Below are 16863 nucleotides of genomic sequence, written 5' to 3' on the forward strand. Positions count from 1 at the left end.
GCTGTGGTATCATAATAGAGCATTTAAAGGGTCAGGAAATGGCAAAGTTAATTTTGCATGCACCACTGCATTTGTACTTTTTTATACATACACATTACTATAATATTCAATCACATAGTTAAAAACAAGTCCTCAAATACGTTTTTCCTGCACCCAAAAATACACGTACATATTGCAATATTTGTTCACTCCTTTATCCTTACAGTATTTTCATGGTCATGCTACTCTAGGTGCTTTATTGATTTAGGCCTCAGTGCTCCAGAATGCAGGACTGCTTTGTGGCGTTCCTTTGGTGCAAAGCAGCCTTAAAGGCAGTGAATCAGCCATTGAGAATTTTGCCTACCTATGGGAATCCTTAGGGTGGTGCAGAGTCACAATAAGCGGTTCCTGTGTTACCCCCTGGCTGCTGCTGCTGTATTCCTGGTTAGGTGGGCCTCAGCTCCAACTGATCCCAGGCTGCTGTAATGGCTTCTGGGGCTATTGGTGTAATATGCTTGAACATGCTCTGGGGACTGGGCTGGTGCCTAGCAGTGCCAGCACTGGGATGTATTAAAGCCACTTTACTCCTCCATGTCTTGTTTTATCTGAGAGCACAGCTTGGCTGATCCAGAAAATCTGGCTCTGACTTTTTATATGGTAAATGCTTTCTTTGCTATGGTGTATATTTGAGTAACGTTGTTAGCCCCATCTACTTACAGGGCCTTTCCATAAATTATGTAGCAGATTAGGGGTTGCCTGAGTGGGGCCTTAATTTTGTATGACAGTATTTGTTTCAGTGTTACAAGGAGAGGTAGGTGGGTCTTGAAAAATCACCAAAAAATGTGTTACATAATTTATGGACACTCCCAAATAAGCAGATGAATCCTGCTTTAAGAGCCTTCCATGTGCTAAGGCAGTTAGTTACAACCCAGAAACTAGCTGAGCTGGGAACTTTGTCATTAAACATACCAGCATTTTCACTGTTACTCTGTGCTGTGGTAGGTGCTCTTTGTTCTTTTTGTTGTCCCCCCTAAGCTGTCTGTTGAATCTTGCTAGAGACATTACCATCATTTCCATGGCAATAAGTGTCTCAGACACAGGTCGAGGGCCCTGGCAGATCATATTATTCACGCATAAATATTCTGAATAACAAAAAGGGCTAAACAAATGAAAATTGGTCAAAAACAGCATTTTGTATCAATATTCCTATTTCATGTTTCCTTCGGTGTGGAAATTGCTTTCAAAAACAAGAAAATTAGCAATATTTGTAAAGCTGTATTTTGTTAGTCTCGGGAGAAAAAAAATCAATTAGTTGTTTCTATAACCTGAGTTTTCATGTAAAGCCTGTTTAGTCTAAAGCCTGTTTGCAAAGGTTTGGTTTCAGCTGAGCTGCTAACAAGTGATGTAACTATAATTGAAGCATGCAGCTGTCAAACACAGCAAACCTGATGGGTCGGATTGTAATACACATTTATAAAAGACTTAATTTAATTGTTCCTATCTTCATTTCAGAAACAGCAATGCATTTACTCATCTTATTTCAAAAATAAATTTAAAATGAAAAATTTTCTCAGATTATGATGATGCAAACCACTTTTTTGGATGATAGGCCTCTGTCCTCCAGGCTCCCAGAAGATATTATTGAAATACTAGATGACATTGTTCATACTTGCCTGTGTTTGGGCTATGTGTTGATGACTGGAAACTATATGTTTTATTAATCTCTAGAGCCCTATATATACAGACTCAGTGATCTCTGCCCAAAATCTGCCAAGTTGCTTAAATGAATAGTTAAGGTTACCTGAGTATTTGTAGTATTTCCTATATTTATGAGAGAAATTAGTGAGTTATCTAATCGAATTAGCAAGATTTTAATATATAGAGACATACAGAGGGAGACTATTTCACTCTTACAGTGCCATAACTGAGCAGAAAGGATGTTTTATGTATCCTTATAATATATTCTCATGATTTTTTTTAAAAGATTGAATACGTGGTATATTGTAGCCAGATTTTCAAAACCCTCTATTTTCATGCAAAATAGTAACTCTGCCCTAAGAAGAATATTCAGGGTAGACACTAATCATATAAAAGATTTGTGTGTAGCATCCCAGTGAAGACAGCGTAACTTTGTGCAGTCATGAGGTTCCACCTGGGGAGATTATGTCAGAAGGCTGCGACCTTATAGTTATAAAAATGCCATGTACAGTATCTACAGAATTTGGAATATGTTAGTAGGAATCACTGTAGTGAAGAAATTTAGTTTGAGTTTCTAAGGTGACTAGTGATTTTCAGCATCCAACTTCAGACACCTTAACGGGGCTGATTTTTCAGAGGGTGGGTGCAATGAAATCTGTGAAGCTTCACTATTACCCTCGGCCCACCCCACCCCCCTCCCCAAGAATCTGACCCACAGTAATCTCATCTGATACAGAAACTTTATTCTCTTGACTTCCAAAGTGTTCTGTTTTTGTAAGCCAGGGAAGTATAACTAAAAATGTGAAGTTACTAATGCTAAACAACCTAACCAAGCATGTTAAGAGGTGACGTGTGCATGAGTCAGTCTGACACAGTTTGTAGGGGCTTTTAGGAAAATTTTCCTATTTGTTACGTGTTACTTTTTACAAAATTCTTTGCTTGGAGTCTGATACTGCTGGCCTTTTACACACAAAATGCCTTATCAGCTTTAAATGCATGTTTTATATACTTCAGATCAACGATTCATAAAAAGTTTAGGCTAGAATAGCGTAAATCCTTAGGCGTGCATTTTCCAAATGAAAGACCACCATTTTGCCGAATGCTGCAATAAGCGTTTAACTTTTGGAGATTACAATGGTTGAAAGTGTTAGACGAAGGAGCCCCAAGTATAATAAAATTATTACACGGTTTTATTCTGAAGAACATTTTGCATTTGCTTTAATACAAAATGATGTAGGTCAAGAAATAATTTACAAACCCTTACGTTATTATCCTGGCATTTGACATAAGAATGATTCAAGAAGAGGTCTGAAAGGTATCCATAGCAAACTTTCATTATGTACAAAAATGTTTATTGACATGTTTTATATGTCACATTTTAAAAATGTGAACTGAATTGCTACCTATCTTGTTAAGTACAGGTAAACCCTGATAAGGTAACTTTGCAGAGCAAGTCAATTTTATTCAGTGTTAATAAAATAGAAGATTTTGACATTTCCCCCCAAAATTGTATTTGTATCAGGGTTTTACTGCATCGTGAACAGAACCTAATCCCTCTTTCAATTGCATAAAAATAAATCCTTTAAAGTATATAATCTGCACATAGAACAGCAAAAGGGGAGAGGCAATAAAGTAGTATTTTTACATATCAGGACTCTGATTGGTTCTGGGGAGAGTCCTTTTATCTTGTTTTTCATTATGAGCGGAATAATTAGTACACAGGATTGGAATTAAGACATTTTCATCCACCTGCAAAAAAATTTCTGCCCCATATTCTGAATACAGAATTAGGCTACCTGGTCAATTTAGTTGTGATAAAATTATAAATGTCTCAAGACCAATGAAGACTTGGCCAATTTTTTCAGTTAATTTATTATTTATCTATAATTTTAGGATATTTATAATAAAAAGATCACAGCTTATTGTCAGTCAAAAAAATTAGCAGATAATTTCCATTCTTTTAATTTTCTGAATATAGGACTGAAAATAGACATCTGTGCATCCCTTATGTAAAGAGAGATTCTTATTGACTCAAAATATTTTATAAAATCTGAATATTGTCAAGTTTCTCTAAACCTGACACTTTACCCCAAAAAGAGATTTACATTGAGTGGTGGCTCTAGTTAAATATTTATCCTATAGCTCTATATATTCCAAGTAAAAATACTTATCTAGAATTCTGCGGAGAATTACAATAATTAGGTTTCATAAATATTGCTGCAGTTCAATTACGGTACAATAATTACAAAATATAGAACATCTCTTTACAAATACAAATTATTGTATATTACAATTCATTTACAGTAATTTCTACTGTATAATTTTTAACAAACTATCTTAACTAATTCTACTTTAACCTGGTTGCAAGTGCATTAGTAAGAATGCAATTATTCCAGTATATTTTGCCCTTAACATGATAGTCATAAAACAGACTATCTGAATGATATTTTCCTATGTAAACTAATGTTACATATGACAGAAATGTTTTTAGGTTCTTTTTTCCAAAGATTTCTGGTAGGTAGAGTTTGACATATTTTAGAAGAGTGTTAAGAAAAATAAATCAGGAGGCAAGTTTGAAAACAATATTAGAATGGATATGCTGAATGCAGTGAACATTTGATATGCTATTGAATGCTGAGGAAATTACACTTTTGATTGCCATCACCTGTCTCACATAGTAGTCTTCCCCCACATATTTTTTGTGCTGGACCTACATGCATTTTTCATTCAGAAACTCCTGCTTCACTATGAATGACAGTGGCACAGGTTTGAAAGACAGGCAAGATATTACACCTCAGAACTCTTCTCTAGTCCTCTGGAAACGGGATCTTCAGAATTGGCTTGGTTTTACATAACTCTATTCCTACTGAGGAAATGAAGATTCTGTGGTAAAGGACTTGACGTACTACAGCATTGATCACATTTCAACAACCTGGAGACGCTTACTTATAAATAAATTATGGCTTCCTTGAGGTGTGACATCACTTGTACAAAGCTTGATTAGTTATTAATTCCAGCTAGTGCCTAGCATCTTTGAACTATGAGGCACTTTTTCTGTTATTAAAAATTATTTATTTGTTTCTTGCTAAATACTATAAGGTTGTAATGCATATCATTTCATCAGCTAAGTCTTCTTCATATCTACCAGTGTCTTGTTCTTCATCACTATAACCAGGACCAAAATCTTGAAGTTCATAATCTTGCCTGCTTAAAATGGGGAACATATCCCCAGTGGTCCCATTGCTAATATTACCATTGAGAAGGTTACTTGCTGCGCTTTCCATCTCGTCAATAGTCATGTCACAAGCATCAGCAATCTCATGTTTAGTAGCTGAAACAAATTTAGGGTCCTTTGCATACCGCCCTAGGCCTTCAGATATAAGTACCTGAAAAAGAAATAGGATAAATGTGGATTCAATGTTTAGAATGAAGAGCAGGTTATAAATAAATACACAGCAAGCGTCACGTTTCTCCTGGATAGCTTAGGTGCAAAGCCCAAGAGAGTCTATGAGCTGAAGTCACTAGAGTAACCAGAACAAAATCTTACGTGTAATTAACTTGCGTTTACAATAGTCAAATGGACCCAAAGAGGGTTTTATCAACATAGTAAGGATGTCACTGACAATGCATGACATTCAGTTCTTTTATAGGAGGTTTAAAATGAATCAAGCCCCTGATAAACATCATACACTAAAAACTGGTTTACTGTAATAAAATTTAAGGAAGAATTCTGCTTGAAGCCACACTAGGCAATAAAACTTCAAGCAAGTGTATAATAAAACTTCAGCTAAAATGTTTTCTGTAGATGACAATTAAGTTACATTCTGGTTCACAGCTGTGGGAGGGAACTGATGTTGGAGATGGGGAGACTGAAAATTATATTCCTGAGCATGACACATGCTACTTAGCTAGACTGATAGGGATGTTCAATAACATTTTACAATTGGGAGAGTAATGATAATGATAATTCTCAGCACCCTACATAGTATTCTTTGTTTTTAAAGCTTTGTAAACAAACAAAAAACCACTTACTAATTCATAATATTATTGAGAGTACATGCAAAGAAACAACTGTGCCATTTCTTCGGAGTGCAATGGGCATTCCCCATCAGCGCACCCCTTCCATATCTTTGCACATCCTTGTGTTCAGGTTAACAAGTTAATGCAAGGACTTTGATGACTTTGGACCTTGCATAAAAGCACCAGAAGGACAGGCACCTTCTGCCATTCCTTTTCAGTAAGCCATTATGGAAGGGCAGCGCAGTATCTAGTTCTTAGTATTTAGCCAACAGTGAAACCTTGTTTTAAGTCATATTCTTGAAGTGCTCCCAATTTTCATTCCCCTCTTTGTTTTATACTTTAATACATTAGTTCCTGGGATGAAGTTGTCAACATGTTCTCTCTCTGACACTCATGTTATGACCAAGCCCTCAGGTGGGGAGTCAGTGGACTTTGATTTACAGTAGCTGAGGATCTGGTCCATACCTTCTTTTCCCCACCTTACTTTTTGGGAATTTGAATTTGAAATACAGTATTTCTAGTGAAATATGTGGATTAAGTACACTCCAGTGTGGTCTGTTCCAGGTATACAGTAAAATTAACATAAAACTGAACAGACACACTTGGCTACTTCAGGGATTATTCAATACTTACCGCTTCTACCAAACTGTCTGCACTTCTCTGTTTGTCACTATGTTTATGCCTAAAGTCATTAGGTACAGTTAAATTGGCTGGTGTGAATGTTCGGTAGGAAATATCAGGGTCATCTGTATACCAGGAGCTCCTGTTCAAAGATGGTAGGCTGCCATTCATCTGCTCTGTAGATTCAGCCCTGTCAACTTGGATTAGAGGTGTATAATATGGAGTTCGGTCCCGGTTGGGTGGGGTAGCTGGTGGGGTGGCCCAGGAACGTGTTGAACGACTTGGTGAATGTTTGTGAGCTTTACTGGAATCCAGACCTGCAACTGCCATGACCTGGTAAAGGGAAGTAAAAATAGTACAAGAGTTAGCGCTCAGACAATCCTGTAGTCAGGCTTATTCCTCATTTCAAATCCAATCTAATTATTATATGTTTGATACCTGACAATATAAAAGACGGGGAGAAACGGAAATAAATCAATCGGCAACATAGGCAAGTATCTATCTAGTGGATCGTTTATTGACCAAACCCTATTTGATTGAATATTTGCTTAATAAAATATATTCAGTAGGGCTGTCAAGCAATTAAAAATATTAATCGCGCTTAATCGCACTGTTAAACATTAAGAGAATACTGTTTATTTAAATATTTTTGGATGTTTTCTACATTTTCAAATATATTGATTTCAATTACAACACAGAATACAATGTGTACAGTGCTCACTTTATATTTATTTTTGGTTACAAGTATTTGCACTGTAAAAAAACAAAAGAAATAGTATTTTTCAGTTCACCTAACACAAGTACTGTAGTGCAATCACTTTATCATGAAAGTTGAACTTGCAAACGTAGAACTATGTACAAAAAAAATGCATTCAAAAATAAAACAATGTAAAATTTTAGAGGCTGCAAGTCCATTCAGTCCTACTTCTTGTTCAGCCAATTGCTCAGATGAACAAGTTTGTTTACGTTTGCAGGAGATAATGCTGCCTGCTTCTTGTTTACAATGTCACCTGAAAGTGAGAACATGGCACTGTTGTAGCTGATGTCGCAAGATATTTATGTGCCAGATGCACTAAAGATTCATATGTCCTTCATGCTTCAACCACCATTCCAGAGGGCATGCGTCCATGCTGATGACAGGTTCTGCTTGATAACAATTCAAAGCAGAGTGGACCAACACATGTTCATTTTCATCATCTGAGTCAGATGCCACCAGCAGTAGGTTGTTTTTCTTTTTTGGTGGTTCAGATTCTGTAATTTCAGCATTAGAGTGTTGCTCTTTTAAGACTTCTGTTTAGCATATCTGGCACATAAATACCTTTATAATGGTGGCTACAAAAGTGCCAGACAAATACCTGTTCTCACTTTCTGGTGATATTGTAAACAAGAAGACGGCAATCTATATTTGTAAGTTGCATTTTCACGACAGAGATTGCACTACAGTACTTTAGTGAGGTGAATTGAAAAATACTATTTCTTTTATCATTTTTACAGTGCAAATATTTATAATAAAAATATACAACATATAATACAATATATATGAAAATGTAGAAAAACATCCAAAATATTTTATAAATTTCAATGGACATTCTATTGTTTAACAGTGCGATTAAAACTGTGATTAATCACAATTAATTTTTAATTGCAATTAATTTATTTGAGTTAATCGTGTGAGTTAACTGCAATTAATCGACAACCCTAATATTCAGCAAGTAAGGCAAACAGACTATAGTCCCTGATCTTTGCTCCTTCCTTCCTGCAGGAACAGGTGAGGAAGAAGCTGGTTTTAATCTTTAAATTGGCTTTAAGCTCCTTGTATTTTATGGCTGCCTGGGTCTTTCCCAGGTGGCATGATATAATTCAGTTTAAGAGCTGCTCTGGCTGCAGCAAACCCTGTGAACCATCCACCATACAATCAGAGCAGTGTAAAAGGGACTAACACTGCTCAGAATTTGTCCCATGATACAACAGCAAACTATTTCATTCTATTTGAACTTTGATCTAGAAATCATAGAACATCATGAAGTTCAACATGTCACAGAATATAGTATGTAGTTTAAACCAAATGGCATATGAGAAAGTAAACACCAATGAAAGCAGTAAGTGATAGTTGATTTATTCAGATGGGATACGGTATAAGGAGGGAGCTGTGGTGAAGGGTTATTAGTATGTATTGCCAGTATTTTTAAATGTTTTCATTATTCCAAACACAGATTCCACCATCGTCATACATTACAGTGACCACCTATTACTCTATATTCAAGGGTCTAGGCATCAGTACAGTTTTGCCATTTTTAACTACTCTTGATCCCTTATTTGATAGGTCTGAAGGGACTAAGCTTATATATTTAAAAAATGAAACAGCTGTCAAGATCTCAGACTGCATGAAAAAAAAGACCAGTCGAACTTCTCTGAAAGAAAAGATTAAAAATAAACCCGTGCACGGCAAAGTGCAGTGCCTGTAAAATAGATGGTAGTGTTGCTGCAGAGGAAGACTTTGCAAGGGCATCAGCTGTAGGGTAACCATATACCTGAAGCAGTTGTTCCAATATACTCATGTGTTAAAAAGCCTGAGGAACAGCAGTACTATTAACAGAGCGGCTAAAAGACCCAGTACCTGACAATATTTCTTAATCTGTGGGCATTTAGAATGGTTGGGAACATCATATTTTTATGGCATTCCCCAATAATATTTCTGTTGGTTGGTGTCAGATCATCTACAATATCTGAAGTTGTCATTGCTGAAGATTCAGCTTTAGGAGGCCTTGTTTCTGGCATCTACAGCAAAGATGGTGAGGTACACAACTGTTTGGAAGCAGGTCAAGGTACACAGGCAAAGTACAGAGCTTACCGATGGGTTTTCAAACAATCATGAAGCCAGGAGGTACCAGATCTAAGCTAAATTGGTCTAACTAAACATCAGTTTATAAAGATTTTTTAATTACCTGTTGTTGCATTAAATGCAGTGGTAAAGCAGTGCGGTGGTGAAAAGTAGGCGAGAGAGGTATCTCATCTTGACTGCTTTGTCTGCGGAGGCATTCAAAGTTGAAGGAAGAGTGGCGATTTGCTACAATGTAACAATGTTTCATTAGTAAAATGATTATGATCATTCTCAATGTCAAATATTTCCAAATTCCAGTATGGGTCAACCTAATACAACCCTGCAGGTATTGGGACAGATTTAAATGGGCTTTGTTGACTTACTGAAGGAGGCAGCTCAATACCCAAACTGGATATACAGGAGGTGGAAGCTGCATTTGTTAATAGAGCTAAAATTCAGGAAGGGTTCAAAGTGAGCACTTTAGAACAGACTGGGAAAGGCGCTTGACTTTAGCTGTATATTGTAAGCTTCTTGTGTATAGTTAAAATAACAATTAACTATTTATTTCTTCACTGAAGCTTTAAGTTCCTCATTGTAGCCCAGTGGGCTAGCTTGCCTTTATTATATTCAGTGGTTTGCATTATATTCAGCAGTAATGCAAGGAACCTACAGGCCTGTATCCTGTAAGACATTAGCTTCAGCAAGTTAACGTAAGACTTAAGGCCTATGACCTTTGAACAGATAAACAGCCAATGGAAACCCTAAGTATTGGGAAGCTGAAAATAGAATGTTTAAAGGGAAGTTCTGGCCACAGATACATGATCCAACCACATGAGTGTTATGGCAATGAACTGACATATAACAGGTACACAAGCTACATCCACAGATACCTAACCACAGAAGGGCCATGGTAACAAATTAACATATAAAATAATAAGTTAAGATCATTGATATACTAACCTATAGAAAAAAGATACTCCAACATTAGTAAGTTGAGGAAATACAAATAAGGAAAAGAGGGAAATCCCCTACTGAATATGCATCAAACATAGTGGCATCAGCACAACATATTATAAAAGTGACATCCCAGCCTAGGGGTGGTACGAAGAAGGAGATGTAGTACTTGGGAGGTGCCAGAATGATGGCCACTGGTGATGAGGGGGAAGGTGATGGTGATGAGGAAGATGATGGCTAACACTTCAGGTTGTTCTACAAGGGATGGTGTGAGTATATGAGTGTGCAGATGTATATTTTGTAGTATCTCTATCTACCTCACTGAGCTGGGGTGTTTGAGACTGTGCTAAATGTATTAATAAACTATTTGTAAATATAGAGGCGTTTCTATAGTGTGAATATTGCAACTGTGCACATTGGGGTTCCCAACTGTATAATAATTTGAATAATACTGGGCCTGATCTTGGGACAAAAACCTGTCGACCCTCCAAGTGGCATCTGGGGATCTCTCTCTGTATATAGATATATATAAAATCTATAGATCGGGCTACATCATGCTGAAGAACCATGCTTCCAAAGAGAAACTACCAAATCCTTGGCTCTTTGCAGGTCAATGTAATGTGTAATTTTGGAAACATTACACAAATCAAAGTAAATTAAAGTAGTAGTTTTTTGTACTAACCATGTTTTTAATATTGAGATAGATAAGAAGTAGGGCTGTCAATTAATTGCAGTTAACTCACGTAAGTAACTCAAAAAATTAATTGCGATTAAAAAGTTTAATTGCGATTAATTGCACTGTTAAACTATATACCAATTGAAATTTATTAAATATTTTGGATGTTTTCTACATTTTCAAATATATTGATTTCAATTACAACACAGAATACAGTGCTCACTTTATATTTTTATTACAAGTATTTGCACTGTAAAAAACAAAAGAAATAGTATTTTTCTATTCACCTAACACAAGTACTATAGTGCAATCTCTTTATCATGAAAGTTGAACTTACAAATGTAGAATTATGTACAAAAAATAACTGCATTCAAAAATAAAACAATGTAAAACTGTAGCGCCTACAAGTCCACTCAACCCTACTTCAGACAAACAAGTTTGGTTAAAATTTGCAGGAGATAATGCTGTCTGCTTCTTGTTTACAATGTCACCTGAAAGTGAGAACAGGCATTCGCATGGCACTTTCGTAGCCGGTGTTGCAAGTTATTTACGTGTCAGATACGCTAAACATTCGTATGCCCCTTCATTCTTTGCCACCATTCCAGAGGACATGCTTCCACGCTGATGATGCTGGTTAAAAAAATAATGAATTAAATACATTTCTGACTGAACTCCTTGGGGGAAAATTGTATGTCCCCTGCTCTGTTTTGCCTGCATTCTGCCATATACTTCATGTCACAGCAGTCTCGGATGATGACCCAGCACATGTTCATTTTAAGAACACTTTCACTGCAGATTTGACAAAACGCAAAGAAAGTACCAATGTGAATTTCTAAAAATAGCTACAGCACTTGACCCAAGGTGTAAGAATCTGAAGTGCTATCCAAAATCTGAGAGGGACGAGGTGTGGAGCATGCTTTCAGAAGACTTAAAAGAGCAACACTTAGATACAGAAACTACAGAACCTGAATCACCAAAAAAGAAAATCAACCTTCTGCTGGTGGCATCTGACTCAGATGATGAAAATGAACATGCGTCAGTCCACTCTGCTTTGGATCGTTATCGAGCAGAACCCATTATCAGCATGTACTTATATTAGCTGAATTGAAAAATACTATTTCTTTGGGGTTTTTTACAATGTAAATACTTGTCATCAAAAATAAATATAAAGTGAGCACTGTACACTGTACACTTTGTATTCTGTGTTGTAATTGAAATCAATGTATTTGAAAATGTAGAAAACATCCAAAAATATTTAAGTAAATGGTATTCTATTATTGTTTAACAGTGCGATTAATCACACAATTAATTGTGATTAATTGTTTTAATCATGCAATAAATCACGATTAATTTTTTTAATCCCTTGACAGCCCTAGTAAGAAGCCATTCCATGTTATTAGGAAAAACATATTCGAAGGCTAGAAAAGACAACTGTAATCATCTAGTCTGACCTCCTGTATAAAACAGGCTACAGAACTTCCCAAAAATTATTCCTAGAGCAGATCTTTTAGAAACACTGAATCTTGATTTAAAAATTTCCAGTGATGGAGAATCAGCTGTGACCCTTGATAAACTATTCCAATAGTTAATTACCCTAATTTGTTTATGATATACACTCTTATTTCCAGTCTGAATTTGTCTAACTTCAACTTCCATAATCCGGGTAAATTCCATCATATGTGGATTTCATGATGAAAAACCTGCGAGGTACCAATCTGTCCATGGAAACCATTCTTTGCATCTCTTTGAAAAGTACAGAAATTTGAAGATAGTGAGTAAGAAATAAGCACTTAAATCCAGATCCTCAAAGATATTGACTTCAAAGACAGTTAGGTGGCTAAATACCTTTGAGGATATCTTACGGCCTGATCTTTGCTGTACGGCCCCAAATCTCAGAGCTCCCAGAGCTGAATCTACTAACAAACTGCAATACTCACCCAAGGCACAGTGTGTTACATTAACTTGGATCTTATTTGGATGCTCATAGACATTACACTGGAGAATTTATCAGTTTTGGAATGTACACATAAATGTATCCTTCACAAACATCTCAAACATTAACTGAAATGACTTAGTTGGATCTTCCTTCTTTTAAACCCTGCTGGGGTATTAAAGTGCCAAAATGCACTGGTTTAAGTCAGTTGATTTCACTGGCGTTACCCCTGCATTACTTTGATGCAACTTAGATCAGAACCAGGCCCTAAATGTCTTTTCTGGCAAGAACATAAGATGGAACAGTCTTTCACTGGTAAATCTTCTTTAAAGACTTATCAGATTAATATTGTTTGTGACTGGGAGGACTTTAGCCCACCAACATTTTATGAGGAAAAGCTGAATGAGGCTGACAGGCTGTTACCATAGAGAAACCTCCCACTCCACCGCTCCTGAAGAGAAGAGACCATAGAGAACTTTTTAGCTCAAGGTTTCTCTCTCACTTATATGTACAGGGTATATATATTCCACTCTCATCTGAACCATATAGAGGCAAACCCCTTAACTGGGCTGAAGGGAAGAGCCTGAGATTTTCCAGTATCTTTGTTATCAGAGGGACTGGTGAAAAGCTATATAGGAGCCTGCTTCCCTGAAGGACAGAGGAGTCCCTTTCTAAGTTGGTGTTTCCTTGATGCCTTTAGCAGAAGGCTTGTAACTTTCTGGTGGCTTCACTTCTCACTCATTTGAAGGAAATTGTGGGAACATCTGGAGAGCAACATTTATACTCTCCAGTGTGATGACCTATAGGGATTTTGTGCTTTATCTCACTACCACCACCAAGGGTCCAAAAGGCAAAAGCTAATGAAGCTCAGAAGTGAGAGTCCTGCATAGATAGCATTATTAGAGAACTTATTGCAAAAACTGCTTATGTATTTGTTGCTTTTCATTATGGTTTTCTACTTTTTCTTAAAAGAGCCGCTGACCCTACCCTGGGGAGGGTGGCAGTGACCCCATTACACTTCCCTCCCACACAAAAACTAATTCTTAACACACTTCTGAATCTTAATCAGATTTGGGGTCTTCATGCATTTTCACATTTTACAAATCAAAACTGCTCTTATTTGGCATTTCTTACATAATGAGTCCCAGGGCATTTTAGACTCTAATGACCCTTCCCCACTGAAGAAAATAAGCAATAGAAATCAAATATGTTTTATGTCTAGCATTAAAAACAGAGTTACTATTTGCTTCTCAAAACAAACAAGGAAAAAAATGGTTCATACCGATGAAGTATCACAGTTCAAAGATCAAGATCCAAGTACTTCGTTTGGCTTGAAAATGCACCAGAAGACTGGCATTGCTAATTTATTTATGCTTGACTGGTATGTAAATCAGGACTACATTGGGATTTGGAGGATGAGAGGAGCAATGTTGGATGTAATACAAAAATTAGTTGGAAGCCAAAGTAAAGATTTGAGCAGTGGACAAAGTGACTGAAAAATAGGAGTACATGTCAGAAACGTGCTGGCAGCGTTCTGTGGAACTTGAAGTCTACAGAGTGTTTTATTGTCTGGTCTATGTAGCAATACACCACACTACTTCAACATAGAAACTAAAGTAGAAATGACCATTTCTGCATGCATGAGAAAAAACACAGACTAAATTCTAGTAATGTTTCTGAGATAATAAATGGAGGATCTGGTGTGAATTTCAAATAAGAGATCTTGATGATGAATAATACCAAGATATTTTAATAGGATTTGAAAAAAAGCCCATTGAAAGGGCAATGCTACCCCCCAAAAGTACTGAGGGGAAAACACCATCAATCCATTTTAGCTGTATTCAATCTGAAATTATATAAGAATATAAGAACGGCCATAGTGAGCCAGACCAAAGGTCCATCTAGCCCAGTATCTGGTCTTCCAACAGGGGCCAATGCCAGCTTCCCCAGAGGGAATGAACAGAACAGGTAATCATCAAGTGATCCATCCCCTGTCACCCATTCCCAGCTTCTGGCAAACAGAGGCTAGGGACAGCATCACTGCCTATCCTAGCTAATAGCCATTGATGGACCTATCCTCCATGAACTTATCTAGTTCTTTTTTTAACCCTGTTATAGTTTTGGCCTTTACAACATGCTCCAGCAAGGAGTTCCACAGGTTGACTGTGCATTGTGTAAAAAATACTTTCTTTTGTTTGTTTTAAATCTATTGCCTATTTATTTCATTTGGTGACTCCTAATTCTTGTGTTATGAGGAGTAAATAACACTTCTTTATTTACTTTCTCCACACCCGTCATGATTTTATAAACCTCTATCATACCCCACCTTAATTGTCTCTTTTGCAAGCTGAAAAGTCCCAGTCTTAATCTCTCCTCATATGGCAGCCGTTCCACACCCCTAATAATTTTTATTGCCCTTTTCTGAACCTTTTCCAATTCCAGTATATCTTTTTGGAGATGGGATGACCACATCTGCACACAGTATTCAAGATGTGGGCATACCATGGATTTATATAGAGGCAATATGATATTTTCTGTCCTATTATCTATCCCTTTCTTAATGATTCCCAACATTCTGTTTGCTTTTTTGACTGCCGCTGTGCATTGAGTGGATGTTTTCAGAGAACTATCCACAATGACTCCAAAATCTCTTTCTTGAGTGGGAACAGCTAATTAAACCCCACCATTTTATATGTATAGTTGGGATTATGTTTTCCAATGTGCATTACTTTCACAGTTCATAACACTGAATTTCATCTGCTATTTTGTTGCCCAGTCACCCAGTTTTTAGAGATTCTTTTGTAGCTCTTCACAGTCTGCTTGGGACTTAACTATCTTGAGTAGTTTTGTATCATCTACAAATTTTGTCACCTCACTGTTTACCCCTTTTCCCAGATCATTTATGAATATGCTGAATAGGACTGGGCCCAGTACAGACCCCTGGGGGACACCACTATTTACATCTCTTCATTCTGAGAACTGATCATTTATTCCTACCTTTTGTTTCCTATCTTTTAAACAGTTACCAATCCATAAGAGGACCTTTCCTGTTATCCCATGACAGCTTACTTTGCTTAAGAGCCTTTGGTGAGGGACCTTGTCAAAGGCTATCTGAAAATCTAAATACACTATGTCCACTGGATCCCCCTTGTCCACATGCTTGTTGACCCCTGCAAAGAATTCTAGTAGATTGGTGAGGCATGATTTCCCTTTACAAAAACCATGTTGACTCTTTCCCAACAAATTATGTTGTCTGGCAATTTTGTTATTTACTATAGTTTCAACCAGTTTGCCCGGTACTGAAGTCAGGCTTACAGACTTATAATTGCCGGGGTCACCTCTGGAGCCCTTTTTAAAAATTGGTGTCACATTAGCTATCCTCCAGACATCTGGTACAGAAGCTGATTTAAATGACAGATTACAGACTACAGTTAGTAGTTCTGAAATTTCACATTTGAGTTCCTTCAGAACTCTTGGGTAAATACCATCTGGTCCTGGTGACTTATTGCTGTTTTGTTTACATTTATCTGTGGTGTTTGCTAAAACCATATGGATGGAGACTGCCTCGGTTATATCCACAAAAAGAGAAGCATTATGAAGTACTTGTATTGTTACTGACAAAACACCTGCGACAGACAGATAATATTGTGTAATATTCTGAATAAAATTTATCAAATTAAGATAACCTTTACTGAGTTATATTTAACCTCACTGAATTAGAGCTAATACCTTTGTAGTACATTGTATTAAAAATGCAATTGTGTTTATGTTGTTGTTACGTTGTATGGACCTTCTCTAGTGGGAGTGGGGGGATGCTAATGAACTTTCTCTGTTATCAGCCTTTGAAGCCACCTCCCTGGAAAGATGCACATATACCAGTTAAAACTGGATTCCGCAGAGACCAACAGACAAAGAAAATACTTTTGGATAAAAGCCTGGCGTTTAACCTCAATCAGGGCCTTCTTTCTGATCCAGCAGATGGGCAGAACCCCTGGGGAAGAAGGGAAGGGAAGGAGGAGGATCCTGGGAACTACAGGCCAGTCAGCCTCACCTCAGTCCCTGGAAAAATCATGGAGCAGGTCCTCAAGGAATCAATCCTGAAGCACTTACACGAGAGTAAAGTGATCAGGAACAGTCAGCATGGATTCACCAAGGGAAGGT

The 16863-nt window shown here is 37.0% G+C and overlaps 1 protein-coding gene across 1 annotated transcript in view; it reads right to left on the reverse strand.

Annotated features, from left to right (window-relative positions):
• Positions 1-2953: 2953 nt before the first annotated feature.
• Positions 2954-16863, reverse strand: part of CACNA1D (calcium voltage-gated channel subunit alpha1 D) — a 329318-nt gene continuing 315408 nt past the window's right edge. The window contains exons 46-48 of the mRNA XM_074957788.1: positions 9264-9385; positions 6331-6651; positions 2954-5063 (exon numbers count right to left, since the gene is read on the reverse strand). Coding sequence (XP_074813889.1) covers positions 4770-5063; positions 6331-6651; positions 9264-9385 — 737 coding nt within the window. The 3' untranslated portion in view covers positions 2954-4769. The remainder of the gene's footprint in view (positions 5064-6330; positions 6652-9263; positions 9386-16863) is intronic.

This window comes from Natator depressus, chromosome 7, assembly GCF_965152275.1.
Source record: "Natator depressus isolate rNatDep1 chromosome 7, rNatDep2.hap1, whole genome shotgun sequence".
Classification (NCBI taxonomy): Eukaryota; Metazoa; Chordata; order Testudines; family Cheloniidae; genus Natator; species Natator depressus.